Genomic DNA, 22,134 nt, shown 5'->3' on the forward strand with positions numbered 1-22,134 from the left:
TTTTGAAGATTTCAACATTATTCGAAATTCAGATACATATTTTTTTAAAAATAAATAAATAAATAAATGGGAGGGAAACTTGAGCTGGGATGTTGCTCAAGTTTGTTCCTACAGAAAAGTTGGTTAAAAGTCACAGATGTTCCCCTTAACCCAAGAAGCTCTGAGGTCCAACATACATTTGGAATGATTTCAATTTAAACTAAAACAAGTTGGGCGTCCTTTTAAAGGCCTCCGTTATTTCTGCCTGCAGCAAAAGCGCTGATTCCAAATTACATTTTCATCACAGCCTTGAAAGACACCTGCAGAAACCGAGAGGATGGGAAAAGTAGAGATTAAAAACAAATAACTTGGGTAAGCCACAAAGAAAAATAAAATAGGTTATTGACTTCAGGATGTTGTTTTTTTACAGAACAGGAATTTGGACACAGAAGCTTGAGATACTCATCTTATCCAAGAAAAATGAGAAGCAAAAGAATTCTTAACAATATACAGATAGTCCTCAGCTTACAACTGTAACCCAGGCCAAAAATTTCCACTGCTAAGCAAGGCAGTCGTTACGTGAGTGGTGCCACATTTTATGACCGTTGTGCCACAATCGTTAAATGGTTCATTGCAGTTGTAAAGTGGATCACCCGAATTTTAAACAAATGACCACAAGGATGCTGCAAGGTGTGAAAAATGGGCATTAAGTCACTTTTTTCGGTGCCGTTGTAACTTCAAACGGTCACTAAATCAATGGTCATTAAGTCGAGGACTACCTGTATTTGATAATTAGAGAAAAGACTCGTTGAGGCTTTTAGTGATGGATGCAGGAGGATATTTAATGTAGATTTTAATCTCTGAATCTCGATCAGCATTTCTCAATCTTGGCGATTTTAACACTTTTGGACTTCAGTTCCCAGAATTCCTCAGCCAGCACGAGAGAAACTGGAGCTGGGATGTCACTCAATTTACTTTTATAGAAATATTGGCTATGAGTCATAGATGTTCCGCTAATTCAGGGGTGGGGAACTGTGGCCCTATTATGATCTGTGGATTTCAACTCCCAGAATATCTGAGCCAGCCATGGCTAGGTCAGGAATTCTGGCAGTTGAAGTCCATAGGTCATAAAAGGGCCAGTTAGCTGCTTATGTCGTCAGATCAAGAAGTCAAGAAAGTAGCTGATACAGGATGCAATGGGAATCCAACTTCTGTCTTACCCACTATGTGAGTAAGAAACAGAATAGCACATTTGTTTATTTACAGGTAATCCACGACTTATAACGGCATTGGAGCCCAAAATTTCTGTTGCTAATTGAGACACTTTTAAGTGAGCTTAAAGTGTGTGTGATGTGAATCAGACCCCAAAGAGTAAGTCAAAAAGCAAAACGAAATTTCTGTAGTAGATTCTTGCCCAGAACAAGGAACTGGATTAGATGATCTCAAAGTCCTTTGAATCTTTACCTCTATGATTCTAAGAAAGAATTCAAAATGATCAGGAATACTTTTCTGCTTCGCTTCTTGTTCCCCCCCCCATCCCCCTTCCCCGGCATTTCTTTGGAAGTTTTAGCAGGCCCAATAAAAGAAGCCTTGTGATCTTGCTCCTAAACTCATACGCTCGTAAATTTAAAAAGTCTATTTTATTGCTTTTTAAATGAAAAAAGAAATGGGAAGAGCGAAAGAGAAGCCAGGGGAATGTTCTGAAATGAGGAGCAGAAAGGGGATTTTTTTTAAAAAAAAAAATTGGCTTACTGTGGGCCAGGCAGGAAAGTAGTGGATTCCTATAGCATGAGGCACTTACAGGAGAATTGTTTGCAAAATAGGCATCAGGATAGCGCATTCACTGATTGATCAAATTTGTACATTGTCCATCTCGCTGTGTGAGTCTGACAAGGTACAAAAATATATAAAGGTAAAAAAGATGGAGAGAGCCAGCAAACACCCCCAGGTGTTTGCCAATCTCAAATCCCCATGCTTAGTTGGCTTATTAAGTTATCTGGCTTCTCCATTGCTTGTCAGAAGGTCGCAAAAGGGGATCACACGGCCCCCGGGAGGGTGCAACCGTCATAAATATGAATCAATTGCCAAGTGTCCGAATTTGGATCAGGTGATGTTGCAACAACCGTGTGAAAAACGATTGTTGTCATTTTTTTTTAATACCGTTGTAACTTTGAACCGTCGCTCAATGAACTGTCGTAAGTCGGGGATTCCCTGTAGCTCGATATATTTCAGACTGGCAAAAAGTGTACACTATAAGTTTTGTATTTCTGGAGTTTTGAGCAAGAAGATTTGAAGTGTTTTACTTTCTATGTTTCCCCCCCCCCCAGGTTTGGGCTAAAAGGGAAAAAAAGTCCTTAATTATAGAAGGGACAAAAATTCCCGAAACAGACAGACTCAAGTATGCCAAAGGTTTAGCCTAGGCCAGGGCTAGGCAATCTCGGCTCTTTTATGACTCTTGGACTTCAACTCCCAGAATTCCTGAGCCTGCCACGCTGAGGGGAAAGGGAGAGGTTTCCAAGCTGAGCCATGCTGGCTCAGGAATTCTGGGAGTTGAAGTCCACGAGTCATGAAGGGGTCATAATTGCCCCATGCTGGCTCAGGAATTCTGGGAGTTGAAGTCCGCGAGTCATGAAGGGGCCATAGTTCCCCCATGCTGGCTCAGGAATTCTGGGAGTTGAAGTCCACCAGTCATAAAAAACCCAAGGTTGCCTACCCCTGGCCTAGTGGAAATGTCCTTTTGGGGGGGGGGGAGCCTTGAAAGAAGCGCTTTTAAATAATTTAAATTTAAATTAAAAAAAATTATTATTCTCTTACAGTTTTTTTAACACAGTGGCAATGGAGCTGCACCCTTCTCGCCATGCCTGTAGTTTCCTTTCCCCACCCGCTATTATTCTGATCTTTTTAAAAATTTTCTCCTTGGTGAATGAGTTTTTTGGTTACTTAATGCGGTCAACCATGTTGTTTTCTTTGGAAGGATAAAATCGCCCGGGTGGAACCGTACGCTGCCAAATCCCAAACAAAGGAAGGGCTCACCTCTTGCAGTCTTTGCCCCAAAGTCTCCTTGCTCCAAATGCTCTTCCTGTATAAAAGCAAACACAATCTTGTGAGAAGAGCCAAAAACAGAGAACGGGGCCTATCAGGGGCTTCCCTGGAGAATTCCTCGGAGCTTCAGGTTTTTTCTTCATTGCTAACAGCAGGAAAAGGACATCGGGTCTTCACAGAGCAGAACGCAGGATAACAGCTCCGATGTTCAACTGCAGGAAGTGGCGATTTTTTTAGGAGCACTAAAGATGATCTCTTAAGATGTCATTGCCCATGGTCCTCCTTCCTTCCTTCCTTCCTTCTTCCATTTTTCTTTCCTTGCTTCCTATCCATCCATTTATCCATTCATCCATCTACTCACTCTCCTTCCTTCCTTCCTTCCCTCCTTCCTTTCCTCTCCTTCCTTCTTTCTTCCATCTTTCTTTCCTTGCTTCCTCCCATCCATCGATCCACTCCTCCCTTCCTTCCTTCCCTCTCCTTCCTTCCTTCTTCCATCCATCTTTCCTTGCTTCCTCCCATCCATCCATCCACTCTCTCCTTCCTTCTTTCCTCCTCTCCTTCCTTCCCTCCCCTTCCTTCCTTTTCCTTCCCTCTTCCCTCTCCTTTCTTCTTCCATCCATCTTTTCTTTCCTTTCTTCCTCCCATTCATTCATTCATTCATCCATCCATCCACTCACAATTTCCTTTCTTCCCTCCCTCCTTCCTTCCTTCTACCATCCATCTTTACTTGCTTCCTCCCATCCATCCATCCATTCATATACTCACTCTCCTTCCTTCCCTATTCCCTCTCCTTCCTTCCTTCTTCCATCCATCTTTCTTTCCTTGCTTCCTATCCTTCCATCCATCCACTCCTTCCTTCCTTTCCTCCCCCTTCCTTCCCTCTTCCCCTCCTTCCTTCCTTCTTCCATCCATCTTTCCTTGCTTCTTCCAATCCATCCATCCATCCACCCACACAATTTCCTTCCTTTCTTCCTTCCATCTATCTATCCATCCACTAAGTACAAATGAAGGATTATGACAAATACCTCAGCTAAGGCTTGAAAAGGCCCAGTGAGGTCCTCAAGTCCAATCTCCTGTTCAGGAGTGGAATCAAATGAGATCCTTTGTCTACCTGCATGTTGGCTGGGGAATTCTGGGAGATATTAACAGATCCCAAGGTTGAGAAACTCTGATCTAGAATGGCTTTCAAACAACTTGCTGTGCTCCAGAAAAAAATTGGAATTAAAATCTCCTAAATTCTCAGCCAGGTTGGCTGGATGAAATTCTGAAGAGTTGCTGCCACATATGGTTGAAGAAGGTTGGATGGCTGAGTGGCTATGAAGCAAAGATGATTAGGGGACTGGAAGCTAAATCATATAAGGAACGGTTGCTGGAATTGGGTAAGTCTAGTTTAATGAACAGAAGGATGAGGGGGGACAGGATAGCAGTGTTCCAATATCTCAGGGGCTGCCACAAAGAAGAGGGAGTCAAGCTATTCTCCAAAGCGCCTGAAGGCAAGACAGGAAACAACAGGTGGAAACTGATCAAGGAGAGAAGCAACCTAGAACTAAGGAGAAACTTCCTGACAGTGAGAACAATTAACCAGCGGAACAACCTGCCTCCAGAAGCGGTGAATGCTCCAACACTGGAAATCTTTAAGAAGAGACTGGACAGCCATTTGTCTGAAATGATATAGGGTTTCCTGCCCGAGCAGGGTTGGACTAGATGACCTCCAAGGTCCCTTCCAACTTTATTATTATTATTATTATTATTATTATTATTATTATTATTATTATTATTATTATTATTATTATTATTATTATTATTATTATTATTATTATTATCTCCTTACCTGTCTATCTTCCGTGCTACAATCACCGTGAAGCTGCCCTCCGTGTCAGGCAAGTACGTGGAGGGGACAATGGCGTAATTTCCTGAAGGCAGCCGGCAGGTCTGACTTATTTCCTGAGAGTAGCAATGAGGCACGCAACTAACTACTGGCTCCAATTGCAGGAAAGCTGTGGAAGGCATTTTCACCCGGTTGTTGTCACTGGGAACCTGAGAAGGAATAAGAAAGTCTTCCCTGTAATCTCATTTTATGTTTCGGATATCCACGGCCTTTATAACTGTATAATTATGTCATCAAATAAGTATAATTACATTATAAATATAAATAATAAAATGCATAAAAATATAATTGTTTTATAATTAAAGAACTATAATATCTCTCCCATTGCAATTCCATGGCTCCATGTTATGGTGATTTTATTCTGGTTTTATCTTAATATATTATCACTTAGGTCAGGGGTAGTCTTTTATGACTCGTGGACTTCAACTCCCAGAATTCCTGAGCCAGCCATGCTGAGGGGAAAGGGAGAGATTTCCAAGCTGAGCCATGCTGGCTCAGGAATTCTGGGAGTTGAAGTCCAGAAGTCATCAAGGGGGTAATAGTTTCCCCATGCTCACTCAGGAATTCTGGGAATTGAAGTCCACCCATCTCCGAGTGGCCAGGGTTGAGAAATACAGGCCTAGGCCAGGGGTAGGCAAACTTGGCTCTTCAACTCCCAGAATTCCTGAGCCAGCCATGCTGAGGGGAAAGGGAGAGGTTTCCATGCTGAGCCATGATGGCTCAGGAATTCTGTGAGTTGAAGTCCACGAGTCACAAAAGAGCCAAGGTTCCCCACCCCTGGCCTAGGCTTTGCAGCATCCCCATGGTCACATGATCAAAATTCTAAAGCTTGGCAACCGGTTCATATTTCTGACTGTTGCATTGTCCAAGGGATCATGTGATCCCCTTTTGCGACCTCCTGACAGGCAAACTCAATGGGGAAAGACAGATTCACTTAACAACCGTGTTGCTAATTTAACACCTGCAGCGATTCACTTAACAACTATGACAAGAAAGGTTGTAACATGGGGCAAAATTCGCTTAACAATTACCTCGCTTAGCAACAGAAATTTTGGGCTCAATTGTGTTCGTAAGTTGTGTGTGTGTGTGTGTGTGTGTGTTTGTATTTGCTGATGCTTTATTTAAACTAAATTTATATGTCAGTGACTGCATGACCTCTGTAGGTGCCATACACTTTATTAAATACATCGACACCCCTTCCATTTTAGGATGGGTTGACTCAGAAGTCGATCTCAGATCTTGGCCACAGATAGCTAGCATTCCGGGTTTGAAAGCCTTTGTTTGAAACTGATTTGAAAACCACAGATTACATGATTGGCTGTCATGTCTGAATAAACAGACCAACACCAGTGCACAGGGCAGTCAGTATTTCCCCATGACAAAGATGGGGATGCTGAGGAGAAGAGGAACTAAAGTAGAAAAGTCCAGATTATGGGATGGCGTGCGAATTTCAGGTGGTTCTCGACTTAAACAATTCATTTAGTTATGACAGCGCTGAGAAAAGTGACTTACGACCATTTTTCACACTTGCGACCACGGCACCATCTCCACGGTGAGGTGATCGAAATTTGGATGCTTGGCAACTGACTCGTGTTTATGACGAACACAGCCATGCTGGCTGGGGAATTCTGGGAGCTGAAGTCCAGAACACCTTCAAGTGACCGAGGTTGAGAGACACTGGTGTATCTCCATAGAGATTCTCAATCATCCAGGTCATCAAATCAAAGCAACCTTTATTGTCAAAGTACAACATGTGCACAATGAGATCGGCTAAGCCTCCCTTCGTGCACCCCCTCCCCCGACACAACTCACAGTGACAACGAACACACAATCTTATTACACCACGTGAACTTATTGCACAACGCGCTGGCCCCGCAAGTCTATCCTACACGGAGTTATTTCCCATTCAGGAGTCTGACAGCCCATGGGTAGGAACTGTTCTTCAACCTGTTGCTATGCTTCTATATCTCCTGTCCGATGGTAGGAGAGTAAAGAAGTGCTGACCGGGGTGCGAGTTGTCCCTGAGGATTTTCCTCACTCTTCTAAGGCAGTGGGCCCTAGCGATGTCATCTAGTGGTATCAGGGGACAGCCCACGATGTTTTGTGCTGTACTCACCACCCTCTGTAGTGTCTTTCTATCCGCGGCTGTCAAGCCAGAATACCACACCATAATACAATGTGAGAGGATGCTATCTATAGTGGACCGGTAAAAGAAGGTCATCAGTCGTTGTTCCACTTTGTTCTTTCGCAAGACCCTAAGGAAGTGGAGTCATCTTTGTCCCAAAGATGCTTTTTTCAAGAGGCAACTGGACTTTCTTGTTATTGTTTTTCTTTGAAGACGTATCGCTTCTCATCCAAGAAACTTCTTCAGCTCTGACTGGATGGATGGTGGGGGAATGGAAGGATTTATACTCCTTGCAGACAGCTGGTCATTTGCCTTCTTTCAGAGTTTGGTTGAGGCCGTTTGGGGGTTGACCTGTCTCCTCGGGGTCACCTGCATAGAGCAAATGTGCGTGGAGCCTTCTTGGATGCAGGATAGACATTTAGCTATGCACTTTGGGAGGAACACCCTTCGAGCGGTGCGGGAACATGAACGGATTTCGAGAAAACATTGCAGACTACAGGAACCATTTGCGCTTCAGTTTGAGATGCGGACAACACGGACTCATCCCCAACAGCCTGTGTGCGCGTCTTCAACAGTGAAGGCACAAAGGGCAGAAAACATCCTGCAGCCAAGAAGGCTCTACACCCATCTGCATCACTCCGGTGATCCTGAGGACACAGGTAAACCTCCAAGTGGCTTCAACGACTCTCTAAAAGAATGCAAATGACCAGCTGTCATCTATCCCCAGTCTACAACAGAGTCCTTTCGACAGTGCCAAAAAGGCTCCACACCTGTTTGCAATCCTCAGGTGACCCTGAGGACACAGATAAAACCTCCAGGTGGCCTCAACGATTCTCTAAGAGAAGGCAAATGACCAGCTGTCTACAAGGAGTATAAATCCTTCCATTCCCCACTATCCAGTCAGAGCTGAAGAAGCTTCTTCGATGAGAAATGTCTTCAAAAGAAAAACAGGATAGTCCAGTTGCCTCCTGAAAAAGCACCTGTGGGACAACCATGACCTGGATGACTGAGAATTGCCGTTGAGGCCACTTGGAGGTCATCTATGTTGAGGGGGAGGGATACGATACCATCTATCTCCAGTCTACAACAGAGTCCTTTCGACAGTGCCAAGGCTCCACACCTGTTTGCAATACTCAGGTGTCCCTGAGGACGCAGATAAACCTCCAAGTGGCCTCATTTGCCTTCTAAAAGAAGGCAAATGACCAGCTGTCTGCAAGGAGTATAAATCTTTCCATTCCCCACTATCAAGTCAGAGCTGAAGAAGCTTCCAGGATGAGAAGCGAAACGTCTTCAAAAGAAAAACGAGAAAGTCCAGTTGCCTCCTGAAAAAAAGCACCTGTGGGACAGACGCTGGTGTAATTCAATCAGCAACTGTGAACCTAAATATTACCTGGAAGATATGAAACCCAATTGGACGGCACTTGTTATCCGGGCAGTGCTGATGGAGAGAGACCTTGATGCTTCTTTGTCCCAACCCGGCAGGAACCGACAACGGGAAGCAGGGATTGGTATGGAAGGAAGGGAAGTTCCGGCTGCCTCCGGCGCTGTGGCCTTTTTTCCACGATCCCTCCAGCTGCGCCGTCTCCCACTCGCCTCCCGGGAATTCTTCGTGGATGGTGTTGTCCAGCACAGACAGCTTGATCTCACTGGCAAGAGACCGAGTGCAGAGAAGAGCAACAAAGATGATCAGGGGACTGGAGGCTAAAATATATAAGGAATGGTTGCTGGAATTGGGTATGTCTAGTTTAACGAAGAGAAGGACGAGGGGGGACATGATAGCGGTGTTCCAATATCTCAGGGGCTGCCACAAAGAAGAGGGAGTCAAGCTATTCTCCAAAGCACCTGAAGGCAGGACAAGAAGCAACGGATGGAAAGTAATCAAGGAGAGAAGCAACCTAGAACTAAGGAGAAACTTCCTGACAGTGAGAACAATTAATCAGTGGAACCACCTGCCTCCAGAAGCGGTGAATGCTCCAACACTGGAAGTTTTTAAGAAGAGACTGGACAGCCATTTGTCCGAAATAGTATAGGGTTTCCTGCCTGAGCAGGGGGTTGGACTCGATGACCTCCAAGGTCCCTTCCATCTTTTTTATTATTATTATTATTATTATTATTATTATTATTATTATTATTATTATTATTATTATTATTATTATTATTATTATTATTAAAAAAAGTTTATCTACCATGAGGCTTTTCTTGTCAGAGTTACTGTACAGGGAGTCTTTGATTTACAACCGTTCATTTAGTGACCGTTCAAAATGACCACGGACGCCACTGAAAAAAGTGACCTGTGGCCTTTTTCCCCCCACACTTACAAACGATTGCAGCAGTGATCAAAATTCAAATACTTGGCAACTGATTCCTATTTGTGACGGTCGCCGTATCCTGGGGTCATGGGATCCCCTTTTGCGACCTCTTCTTGTGACAAGAAAAAGTCAACGAGGAGGCTGGATTCGTTTAACAACCGTTTCGCTGGTTTAAGGACTGCAGGGATTCCCTTAACCGCTGTGGTGAGAAAGGTTGTAAAATGGGACAAAACCAATGTCTCACTTAACCACTGAAATTTCGGGCCCCGTTGTGCTCGTAAGCCGAGCACTTGCCCGTAGCGTCTCCCGATTCAAGGGTCCGCCTGCCTCTTTCCCAGTCCCGCCCTCGCCCACCCTGGGGGGTACCTGAGAGAAATTCTTCCACTGGAGAAGACCCGGAGCAGGAAGTTCCCTTCCGTGTTATTCAGGAAAGTGCTGGGAACCACCAGGTAGTATCCAGGAGACAGGTCACAACGGAGGTGTACCTCTCGGTTGAAGGAATGACAGGCCGTGCTCACAACTGGGGGAGCCGAGAGGGTCTTGGGAAGGTTGAACTGCTTCTTCTCAATCTGGAAGGCAAGAGAGCAGCAGAGAGCTATGTCAGAGCATGCCCGGTCTTATTGCGCTGAGTTAACCCAGGAGTAAATACAGTGAAGAGTGGTTTGTATTAAAGGGTGGTTTATCATACACTATCTACAAATATACACTAGAAACAAAATACCAGCCAAGTCACGTGAAGTGTTAATACCACTTTACAAGGCCTTGCTAAGGCCACACTTGGAATACTGCATCCAATTTTACTCACCACGATGTAAAAAAGATGCGGAGACTCTAGAAAGAGTACAGAGAAGAGCAACAAAGATGATGAGGGGACTGGAGGCTAAAACATATAAGGAACGGTTGCTGGAATTGGGTATGTCTAGTTTAACGAAGAGAAGGACGAGGGGGGACATGATAGCAGTGTTCCAGTATCTCAGGGGCTGCCACAAAGAAGAGGGAGTCAAACTATTCTCCAAAGCGCCTGAAGGCAGGACAAGAAGTAACGGATGGAAACTAATCAAGGAGAGAAGCAACCTAGAACTAAGGAGAAACTTCCTGACAGTTAGAACAATTAACCAGTGGAACAACCTGCCTCCAGAAGCTGTGAAGGCTCCAACACTGGAAGTTTTTAAGAAGAGACTGGACAGCCATTTGTCTGAAATGGTATAGGGTTTCCTGCCTGAGCAAGGGGTTGGACTTGATGACCTCCAAGGTCCCTTCCAACATTATTATTATTATTATTATTACTACTACTACTACTACTACTACTACTACTACTACTCTACTACTACTATTATTATTATTATTACATACATGTGGTGATACAGCAAACTCCAACCCACAGTAATTACAGCAGGAAATGGACGAGAGAGAGAAAGACTCCAGCAAGGCCTTCCCTTTTATACTCAAGCTCTTAAAGGGATACAGACTTCTGCTGAGTCATTCCTAACATTGCATCATTCATCTCACATTATACAAGCTGGTTAGACTTTAAATCAATATCCTGACAAGCTGAATACAAGCGGTCCTCGCCTTCAGAGAAAAGTTAGTGGATGGTAGAGAAAAAACTCCCCTACGGGAAAACTCCCCAAATTAAATACCGCACAAGCTGGCTTCCTTCTGAGTGTGTGGAGATGGCCGGTCAAATCACAAGCCAAAGTCTTGGAAGGAAGTTTAGGAGAGACCCAAATGACATCGCTTCCCTTTGTCCTTTGGGCATTTTATTTTCCTATAAAAAATCCATTAAGGAAGGGGGAAAGAAAGGATTTGTTATTCAGCACCATTTAATTTTAATGCGAGCAACTGTCCAACTTGCAGCGTCTCCAATTTTACAAGGCAGACCACACCGCTTGGGGGAGAAAAAGCATCCACTTGGCAAAATCTGTGGGTGGAGTAAAGCCATGATTTGCCGAGGATAGGGGGCAGCTAGGAAGTAGATAACAGAATATAGTCCTCGACTTACAACAGTTCATTTAGTGACCGTTCAAAGTTACAATAGCACTGAAAAAAAGGGATTTATGACCATCTTTCACAGTTACAACCTTTGCGGCGTCCCCCATTGAGCACGTGATCAAAATCCAGATGCTTGGCAACTGGTTCAACTGGTTGCTGTGTCCCAGGATCCTGTGGTCACCGTTTACGACTTTCTGACAAGCAAAGTCAGTGGGGAAGCCATGATCCATGTAACAACCAGGCTACTAATTTAACAACTGCAGTGATTCACTTAAAAACTGTGGCAAGGACAGCTCGTATAATGGGGCAAAACCCATTTAACAAATGTCTCATTTAACAACAGAATTTTTTGGCTCAGTTGTAGCCGGAAGCTGAGGGAGTACGTGGAACAGAATAACAGAGCTGTAAGGGACCTTGGAGGTCTTCTAGTCCAACCCCCTGCTCAGGCTGGAAACCCTATACCATTTCAGACGAATGGCTGTCCAGTCTCTTCTTAAAAACTTCCAGTGATGGAGCACTCACAATTTCTGATGGCAAGTTGTTCCACTGATTAATTTTTCTCACTGCCAGGAAATTTCTCCTTAGTTCTAGGTTGCTTCTCTCCTTGATGAGTTTCCATCCATTGCTTCTTGTCCTGCCTTCAGGTGCTTTGGAGAATAGCTTGACACACACACCCCTTCTTTGTGGAAGCCATCTTGACTTTTTTATTCTCCTGTCCCCCACCCCACCCCTAGCCTGGAAGATTGAAGTTACTTTGTCCATCCTAGGCCAGTGATGGCAACCCAAAACCCACTTATGTATCGTCGGGTGCCCATTGGGTGGACGTGGCCCATTGGGTGGGCGTGGCTGCAGTGATAACGGCAGACTGGGTGGGACTAAAAAGTCAATCAATCAATTCCAACTTTGCGAGGTCTTTTTTTCCCCCCGCAAGAAGTTGAAATTGATTGATTGAACCTTTTTTTTTTTTGCAGACGGCGGCGGAGGTCTAAAGCGAAAATGTTTTATAAAACCCAGCTGAAGGCCTCGGACTGGGGTGACGGCGCACGTGCCCACAGAGAGGGCTGTGCGTGCCACCTGTGGCACGCATGCCATAGGTTCGCCACCACTGTCCTAGGCAGTTTTGAATCAACTTAACTCAAACCATATAACTAGATTCAGTTGTTCCTGGGCTGCAAAATTCATTTGATTAGTCAAGTCCTCCGGTTCACCTACCCGCTTATAAGAAAAGCAAAATTTATTAGTGGAACGTGCAAACCAGCACTTTTTAACAGAGGCACGATTGACAGCGACTTAACAAACCGCCTCACTGTCTGGTTTTGTGGCAGCTGTGCCTCAGACAGAAGGTCCAGGAGACATCACAACAATCTTATTCCCATTTCCTCCTGACACCGGAAAGGCCAACCGAGAGCTTCATGCCACAGAGAGAGATTCATTTCTCTCAGCAATCTTGAGGACTAGAATCTTACTTCCCAGGGAAAAAAGGGCTCGTCTGCCTGTAGGCCCGGCTCGTCTCTCCTACCTTCCAGATGTGCAAGCCCAAGGCGTGGTAATTCTTCCCTCGGACGTTATCCACCAAGGAGGGATCCGCTTCCGGGAGGCGAGGCCAGGCACGAATCCTGCCGGCCCAATCTGCGCTGTGCTTCCGGGGCTTCTGCAGGAGGGCGATGCAGACCTCGCTCTGCTCACAGACTCTCAGCCAGAATTTGGGGTTCGTGGGGAAGGTGCTGTTGTTACGGCAACCCCCGGCCGACTGCCCTCGCACCCAGGATCCGTACAGCTTCTGCGTGTGGCTGAGCACTTTGTCTGTCGGGAGGGGAAAAGGATACGCGTCACGACTCTGCTGATGCGGCTTGAGACCCATGCGGCTTTTTATTGAGGTAAGCAGAAACAGAACAACAGAACACAAGAATTGGAAGGGACCTTAGAGGTCCTGCAGTCCAACCCCCTACTCAAGCAGGAAACCCTACACCAGGGCTTTTCAACCTTTTCGCCCATTGTACCACTTTTAGGATATGGCAACATCCGAGTACCACCCGTCGCCCAGCAAGGTGTCAAAAACTTGATGACCCCCCCAAAAAAAACCAAAAGGAAAAAAGTGATAAAGTACAGGTAGTCGTCGACTTACAACAGTTCGCTTAGTGACTGTTCAAAGTTACAATGGCACTGAAAAAAGTGCCCCCCAAGCCACAGCCGAGCAAGACACCTGCCTGCCCGCCCGGCCGCGCTCTTCCTCCTGTCCGAGGTTTCCATTGTTGTGAGCATTTCTCTTGAGGATTGGCAGCGGGGGTGGGGTGGGGGGTGTTTGGTTTTTATTCCCCCCGTCTGCTGGGTGGTTGCAGCAGGTTTTGGTCCCTTCACATGACCCGGGGACACTGTGACCGTCATAAATATGAATCGGTTGCCAAGCATCTGGATGTAAATCACAAGACCCTGGAGATGCTGCAACATTCCAGCTGATCGGCGCTTCTTCAGGGCTCAGCAGAAGCGCCAGGATCAGTGCTGCTTTCCAGATGATTGGTGCTTCTTCAGGGCTCAGCAGAAGCACCAGGATCAGCGCCGAGCTCCAGCTGGAGCCTGGTGCGGATCCTGGCGCTTCCGCTGAGCCCTGACAGCCTCGAATAAGCGCCGATCAGCTGGAAAGCGGCACTGATCCTGGTGCTTCCACTGAGCCCTGACAGCCCTGCAGCTCCAGCCATCTCTCACGCAGGCTTGTGCGGTGCTGCCACCGGTTCAGCTCGTTCCCCTCCCCCGCTACTTTTCTAGGATGGTCGCGTACCACCTGCCAGGTGCCAATGTACCACAGGTGGTACCCGTACCACTGGTTGAAAAGCCCTGGACTACACAAGCCGTACTCAACTTACAACAGTTTGTTTAGTCACCGTTTGAAGTTACCACGGCACTGGAAAAAGCGACTTACGGCCGCTTTTCACACTTACGACCGTTGCAGCTTCCCCCGGGGTCACGTGATTAGCATTCGGAGGCTTGACAGATGGGTTCATACTTACGACGGTCGCAGCGTCCCAGAGTCACGTGATCCCCTTTTGCGACCTGACAAGCAAAGTCAACGGGGGAAGCCAGATTCCTTTACCAGCTGTCTTATTCACTTAACAACTGCAGTGATTCGCTTAACAACGGTGGCAAGAACGGTCGTAAAAGGGGGCAAAATGCACTTAACCAATGTCACCCTTAGCGACGGATGTTTCGGATTCAATTGCGGTCATAGGTTGAGGACTACAGATAGTCCTTAAGAAAAGGAGAAGAAACAAGGAGGCCCTGCCTAGCAACATCCGGAACACGAGGCCGAGGTGACCCTTCTCGGACCCCCCTTCTCTTCGTGAACTCTGAGCATGTGCAGAAAGAAAGATCTGAGGCAAGAGACGTTTTTTTGAAACCTACCCTATCTGCATCTTGGCTATTCAACTGTAGGGAGTCCTCTACGTACGACCACAGTTGAGCCCAAATTTTCTGTCGCTAAGTTAAGACAGTGGCTAAGTGAATTTTGCCCCATTTTACGACTGTTCTTGCCACCGCTGTTAAGTGAATCTCTGCAGTTGTTAAGTGAGTAACACGGTTGTAAAGTGAATCTGGCGTCCCCATGGACGTTGCTGGTCAGAAGGGGATCACACGATCCTGGGAGACTGCGACCGTCATAAATATGAGTCAGTGGCCAAGTGTCTGAATTTGGATCATGTGGCCCCGGGGACGTTGCAATGGTCGTGTGAAAAACAGTCATAAGTTTTGTTAGGAATAACAGGAGCTAATTATGAGAAAGATTGCAGATATTTAATATTACCGTATTAATGGCAGCAAGAATTGTATTTGCCCAACATTGGAAAAATGAAAACTTACCAGTTAAAGAAGTACTAATTAAGAAAATTCTAGAGTGTGCAGAAATGGATAGATTGACTTTAAAGATAAAAGAGAAAGAAGGCTCAGTGTACTGGAGACTAAAACATATAAGGAACGGTTGCTGGAATTGGGGATGTCTAGTTTAACGAAGAGAAGGACGAGGGGGGACATGATAGCCGAGTTCCAATATCTCAGGGGCTGCCCCAAAGAAGAGGGAGTCAAGCTATTCTCCAAAGCACCTGAAGGCAGGACGAGAAGCAACGGGTGGAAACTGATCAAGGAGAGAAGCAACCTGGAACTAAGGAGAAACTTCCTGACAGTCAGAACAATTAACCAGTGGAACAACCTGCCTCCAGAAGCGGTGAATGCTCCAACACTGGAAGTTTTTAAGAAGAAACTAGACAGCCATTTGTCCGAAATGGTATAGGGTCTCCTGTCTGAGTAGGGGGTTAGACTAGATGACCTCCAAGGTCCCTTCCAACTTTATTACTACTACTACTACTACTACTACTACTATTATTATTATTATTATTATTATTATTATTACTTTAGAACATGAGATAATTTCTATCAATGGCTAGAAAAACAAGTTAGAGAGAAAGGAATGTGATATGTAATTTTGAATATATATTAGCAAGAAGGCTATCGAGTGATGAATTAACATATTGTTTATGATAATTAACTATTATCTATTATTGTTTGTTTAACACATGAACCCAGACATTATGCTGTTTCCTAAATATTGAAAATGTTATTTGGAAAAACCCCAGCCCCAACCCTAACCCTAACCCTAACCCAAATCCCAACCCTAACCTCGACACACCTTATCCCTAACCCTATAAAAACTAATAAAATCTATCTGTCTGTCTGTCTGTCTGTCTATATGTGTGTGTCCTTAACAGTATTAAAAACACGAATCCCGGGTATACACATAATGTGAAATAAAATAAGGTGATCACCAGGATAAAATCATAAACACAAATGTTTAATCTAATTTCTTAAGGTTTTGTAGATTAAACATTTGTGTGTGTGTGTGTGTGTGTGTGTGTATAAGTCACTTTTTTCAGTGCGGTTGTAACTTCGAACAGTCACTAAATGAGCTGTTGTAAGTCAAGGACTATCTGTCCTTGTATTTTGCAAAAAGGGGTTTTTCCTTTAAAAACTGGCTCTTTTCCAGCACCACCTACCAGTATAAAGGCTCTGAAGCTGTCCTTCTTCCGTGACTGGGTACCCGGTGATGACCTCATCAAATTCAGTGAAAAATTCCTCTTCTTCAGCCCAAAAATCTCCTTCCTGTAGCTGGGATAAAAGTTCAGCGCCCACCACCGGATCTAGCTGACTCCACCCTGGACCTCTGAAGACCAAAAAACCACAGTGAATATTAATACGGTTGCAAAAAAATGAACCGGTTTTGGCAGCTTGCAATGCCGTAAATATTGTACAATTTACCATAAATATTCCAGAGTTATCTGGAAGCTATACAGAATCGTTCGTTACAAGATGGGCAGCAAATAAATTCAATAGGTCAGGTGTAGGCAACCTTGGCTCTTTTATGACTCGTGGACTTCAACTCCCAGAATTCCTGAGCCAGCCATGCTGAGGGGAAAGGGAGAGGTTTCCAAGCTGAGCCATGCTGGCTCAGGAATTCTGGGAGTTGAACTCCTCAATTCATGAAGGGGCCATAGTTCCCCCACGCTGACTCAGGAATTCTGGGAGTTCAAGTCCACAAGTCATAAAGGGGGGCATAGTTCCCCCATGCTGGCTCAGGAAATCTGGGAGTTGAAGTCCACGAGTCATAAAAGAGCCAAGATTGCCTACCCCTGCAATAGTAAATAAATAAATAAACAAATAAACAGTGTAAAACAATTAAAAGGTTAAAAACGTCGGGCGGCTGAAAGTTAAAACATTAAAACTGAGAACGAAATGGATAAAATGAACACACCAAACTCCATACGTGCTGTGTGGGAAATCCTAAGTACTGAACTCTATACCTGCAGGATAGGGAATTCTGGGATTTGAAGTCCACACGCTTTAAACTAGCCAAAATTGAGAGATTGTCAGCTGCCACCTTATGCTTGCTTGTGGTTTGCTACCATGCAGTGACAATCTGCAATGAGCTCTGGGAAAGGTGGATGGGAGTGAGGATGCTTGGGGGGGAAATGAAAGTAACATCCGTATATCCCTGAGATGCTGCCTCAAGGTCATCCGGTTAGGAGAAGAAGGCAGCTGGACACTGTTCTGTCCCAGCCTACGTACGTCCTTGTTACTTCCCAAAGACAACCCCTCTTTTAACAGTAGACTGGAAAATAAACTCTTTTTATTTGAGTTACAGACCTGATAATTGTCCCAGAAAACCAAAGCAACAGAACTTTTCCAATGGAGACCTTGTCCAAAAGCAAAACGGAGCACGAGTCAAACAGGAAATAACTCACAGGCAAAATAAACAGACCATGGTCTTTTGATTCTGAAGTTCTTTGCAAACGATTGTCTCCAGCAACCAGCCCTGCCCACATATTCCCTTTTTGTTATGCAGCCCCCAAGTCATGGCTTCTCACTGCTTTCTCCTCTTCCCCTGGAGTCGCCCCATTGCCTCCCTCTGTCCTACTTGTGTGACCTGTCTACGTTTACAAGCGATTATGAGGTCTTCCAGCTGTGCTTCCTCCAGTCCGACTCAGCTTCCCAGCACAGCTGGCTCTCAGCTGGATCATGAGTGGAAGGAGCACCCTCTTCATTAGTTTGTAAGTCCTGCAGCTCATCAGAGCCTCCCTCCGACTCTGATGGCTCTCCAGGCCCCTCCTCCTCCTCCTCCTCCTCCTCCTCCGATTCCCCAGACTCAACTACCGGGATCACAGGCTGGCATGGAATCACAACAGATACCAACCTGCGCTTGAAGTGACCATTCTGAAAATATCTTGTTGAACCTGATTGGGGATGAGTGTGTGTATGTGTGTGTGTTAGCGATGGGAGGCATCTAGGGGAGGGAAAAGTTGAACTGAGGGATTTCGGCGTGCGATTCTCAGTTCTGGCTGTGCTTGATCGCAATGCACTTGACTTCTAATAAAACTATTCCTTTCCCAACAGATGGTGCCAAGGATCGTTTTGACTTAGAGGTTTAAGTAGGGACGGGTTTGACAGAAACACTATTGTAGATGCTGGAGTCAACACTTGGTCTACTCACCCTTCCCTCCAGGGTCCCTTCCAACAGCGCCTCCCCCAGGGATTCCGGATCCGCAGCAGGATTGTCTCTTTCCTGGACACCTTGGAAAGATCCTGCATGTCGACCACAATGAAGGCGTGGAATTCCCCCAGCTGGCTGGTTCCTGAAGGGCAGAAAAAAGATAATGTGGTAACCAGCATTTCATCCCATTTCTGAGAACTTTCATTAGGCACAGCAGCTCTTGGGAAGCTAGGTGAGGGTGGTGGGAGGGGCTTCAAAGAGGGGGAGTGGCTTCAGGGAGGATGGGTCTCCATCCACTTGACATCACCCGGCCATTTCCTGGTCTGCCCTGCTTGGTGGGACCGTGCCAGGAATTTGTGGGTCCCCATCCTAGCAAAAGGGGTTGTCGCAAGAAGGACACCGACACGCTGCCCGGAAAGCAGTTGGTTTATCTCAAGAGCGCAGAATATGAGCCCTACAAATGGGCTCCAGAAATTAGACATTTTTACGGAAACTTGGTCCTTCCTGAGGCATGGAGTTTGAGTGTCGTCTGCGATGTTCATTCTGTGGTTGTGTGATTGTGTGGTTCAACCTGGGAGACGGTTTTAATTCACCTTGCTTGCGTTTACAGATCTTCTTTTTTTATGTGTGAAAAAAGTTGTGAGGTTGTGAGGACGTTTGAGGAAAAGATTTTCCCATCTGCTCTTTTTACTGAGCTTATGACAGGTAGTCCTCAACTTACGACCGCAACGGAGCCCAAAATTTCTATTGCTGAGCAAAACGGTTGCTAACTGGATTCTGTCCCATTTTACGACCTTTCTTGTGAATCCGGCTTCCCCACTTGACTTTGCTTGTCAGAAGGTCGCAAAAGGGCCTCAGACGACCCCAGGACGCTGCAACTGTCATAAATGTGAGTCAGTTGCCAAGCATCCGAATTCTGGTCCTGTGACCACGGGGAGGCTGCAAAGGTCATCAGTGTGAAAATGATCATAAGTCGCTTTTTTTCAGCGCGGCTGTAATTTTGAACGGTCACTAAACGGATGGTTGAAAATTGAGGACTACCTGTGCTTCGTTTTCTAGTCTCGGTCAGGGGCGGATTCTGTTAATGGTTGAGGGAAGTTAGAGACAGTTTACGGAATGAAAGATATTTTGATATGAAACCTTTCCGCGGGAGAACGACGAGACGGAAGCGGCTGTGTAAAATTCTCCCCTTCCCCTACCTTGCCGTGAGCTGAAGACGGAACAGCTCATGACACTTTTCTCCTTCAGGTCCATCAACCGTCTGAACACGGTTTTCTCCAGGACTTTGCCGGCCCGCTCGCGTTCCGGGTTTTGGCTCAGGTCTTTGAGCGACCAGCGTTCTGCAAGGCCTCCGGTCAGGTCAACTAAGGCATCGGCAACCTGGCCTGCCCAGAGCTGCTCGTAAGATCCATGAACCCTGAAAGCAGAAAGAGCCGAACACCTGTAGGATTACACAGTTGTCACAGTACGTGGGGATGACCTTGGGAGACGGGGGACAAAGAGACGCAGCCAAGGGGAAAAAAAATCACAGCAATAGCACTTAGACTTCTATCTTCACAGTGCTTTACAGAGGTCACCAACTTTGTGGGCAACAGGGACCGGTTCCATGGGGAAAGGTTTTTCCACGGACCGGAGAGTGCGTGGTTTTGTGTGCTGCCTGCATCTCGCGGATGGGGCTTTTCTTGTTTGTGCGGACCGGTTGCTGGCATGCCGCCGTCCAGTACCGGTCCACGGACCGGGGGTTGGGGACCCCTGCTCTAAGCGGTTTGCACAGCCTCTTGTCCCCAACAATCTGGGTCCTCATTTTACCGGCCTCGGAAGGATGGAAGGCTGAGTCAGCCTGGAGCAGGTCAGGATCGAACTGCTGGCAGTGGGCAGTATGTTAGCCTGCAATATTGCATTCTAACCACTGGGAGGGAGGGAAGGAAGGGAGGGAGGGAGGGAGGGGCAGGGAGGGAGGGAGGAGGGAGGAAGGGAGGAAGGAAGGAAGGAAGGAAGGAAGGAAAGGAGAGGGAGGAAGGAAGGAAGGAAGGAGGGAGGCAGGAAGGGGGGAGGAAGGAGGGAGGGAGGATGGGAGGAAGGAGAGAGGGAGGCAGAGAGGAAGCGAGGGAGGAAAGAAGGAAGGAAAGAAGGAAGGAAGGAAGGAAGGGCAATACCAATAGCACTGAGACTTATATACCGCTCCACGGTGCTTTACAGCACTCTCTGAGCAGTTTACAACGTCAGCATTACTTGCATTTACTTGCATGTGCTGCCCTCCCACAACAATCTGGTTTCTCATTTTACCGACCTCGGAAGGATGGAAGGCTGAGTCCACCTTGAGCTGGTCAGGATCGAACTCCTGGCAGTGGGCAGAGAGTCAGCCTGCAACGCTGCGTTCTGTCCACTGCGCCTCCACGGCTCTCAGTTTAGCCCAGAGCAGGGATGAAGAAGCTCAAAAGGGATTTTCCCTACTTTCTCGGGCTGTACAGATAGTCCTCGACTTACGACCATCATTGAGCCCAAGGTTTCTGTGGCTAAAGTGAGACATTTGTGAAGTGAGCTTTGCCCCATTTTACGACCTTTCTTGCCACAGTGGTTAGTGAATCCCTGCAGTCGTTAAGTGAGTAACCCGGTTGGCAAGAAAAGCCAGAAAAATCGATCCATCCATCCAAATAGAGCTGGAAAGGGCCTGGGAGGTCTTCTAGTCCAACCCCCTGCTCATGCAGGCTTAACGGCTGTCTTGCTTAGCAAAGGAAATTTCGGGCTCAGCTGTTGGTCGTAAAGCGAGGACTCCCTGCGATCAGAATGAAGATCACACGTACTTGGCGTAAGCTTTCTCCAGCAAAGGGAGCCAAAAGACGCCTTCCGTCTGGCACTGGGAGAAACAGAGCTTGCCCCCAAGACAAGGCAGCCGGTCATCGATGGTCACCTCCACCCAGTGGCCAAACTGCCAGATGCGACAGGTGAAACATCCTCGGTATTTCTCATCCTTCCAGCTGGGCTGACCTGGAGGGATAACCTGGGATAAGAGAAGAAACCGCTCGTTGGTACGAAGACTATTGGTCGGAACAGCCATCAGTCTCCTACGCCGGAGGGCTTAAGCCCTCCCGTCGAACCTTTCTGAATATCCCAAGGTTCTAGTCCTTAGGGAGAGCAGAGGGGGTTTGAAAATGCACGCAGAGCAGGATCCAGGGAGAACAATGCTTTTCCCCAAAACGTTCGCCTCCTGCTCCATCTCCAGAAATCTTCCATGGAATGCACGCTTTTGCTTAATTTGAATCGTTTCGTTTGGTTGCGTAGCTGCAGCTGCAGTGAGGCCTTGGGTGCGGGGAGGGAGATTTTATTACGGCGAAATAAAACGGAATGGATGCAATAGGCTTCGCTTAGAGATCTCGCCTTCTGAGTGACTTGCGCCCTGAGTGGCGGGAGAGTCTTTACCTTGGTTAGCAGGTATTTATTTTTCTGCAAAGCGGCGCAGGCACAGAGAAACCAGCAATCCCCCAGCATGCCTTGCTTGACCTGCCATTCGTGTTGATTGTCTGAAAATAACCGAGGTGAAGAGCAGATCTCCTGATGGGGAAGAAGAAGGGAACTTAGAAAGGAAACATGCTAGGTTTGCAATATTCTTCCTACCTTCCTCCCTCCCTCCCATTCCTTCCTTCCTTCCATCTCTCCCTCCCCTCCCTTTCCTTCTTTCCTTCTTTCCATCTCTCCCTCTCCTCCCTTCCTCCCTCTCCTTCCTCCCTCCCTCCCATTCCTTCCATATCTTCCTCCCCTCCTTTCCTCCCTC

At 46.4% G+C, this 22,134-nt stretch overlaps 1 protein-coding gene across 1 annotated transcript in view; it reads right to left on the bottom strand.

Annotated features, from left to right (window-relative positions):
* Window positions 1-269: 269 nt before the first annotated feature.
* The window catches only part of CAPN10 (calpain 10), a 24,627-nt gene continuing 2,762 nt past the window's right edge, over window positions 270-22,134 (bottom strand). The window contains exons 2-12 of the mRNA XM_015831701.1: window positions 21,783-21,914; window positions 21,167-21,363; window positions 19,562-19,779; window positions 18,363-18,504; window positions 16,372-16,538; window positions 12,855-13,138; window positions 9,710-9,912; window positions 8,425-8,680; window positions 4,853-5,058; window positions 3,013-3,058; window positions 270-299 (exon numbers count right to left, since the gene is read on the bottom strand). Of these exons, the coding sequence (XP_015687187.1) occupies window positions 270-299; window positions 3,013-3,058; window positions 4,853-5,058; window positions 8,425-8,680; window positions 9,710-9,912; window positions 12,855-13,138; window positions 16,372-16,538; window positions 18,363-18,504; window positions 19,562-19,779; window positions 21,167-21,363; window positions 21,783-21,914 (1,881 nt within the window). The remainder of the gene's footprint in view (window positions 300-3,012; window positions 3,059-4,852; window positions 5,059-8,424; window positions 8,681-9,709; window positions 9,913-12,854; window positions 13,139-16,371; window positions 16,539-18,362; window positions 18,505-19,561; window positions 19,780-21,166; window positions 21,364-21,782; window positions 21,915-22,134) is intronic.

Source organism: Protobothrops mucrosquamatus, unplaced genomic scaffold (genome assembly GCF_001527695.2).
Source record: "Protobothrops mucrosquamatus isolate PMUCROS unplaced genomic scaffold, P.Mucros_1.0 scaffold_276, whole genome shotgun sequence".
Lineage (NCBI taxonomy): Eukaryota > Metazoa > Chordata > Lepidosauria > Squamata > Viperidae > Protobothrops > Protobothrops mucrosquamatus.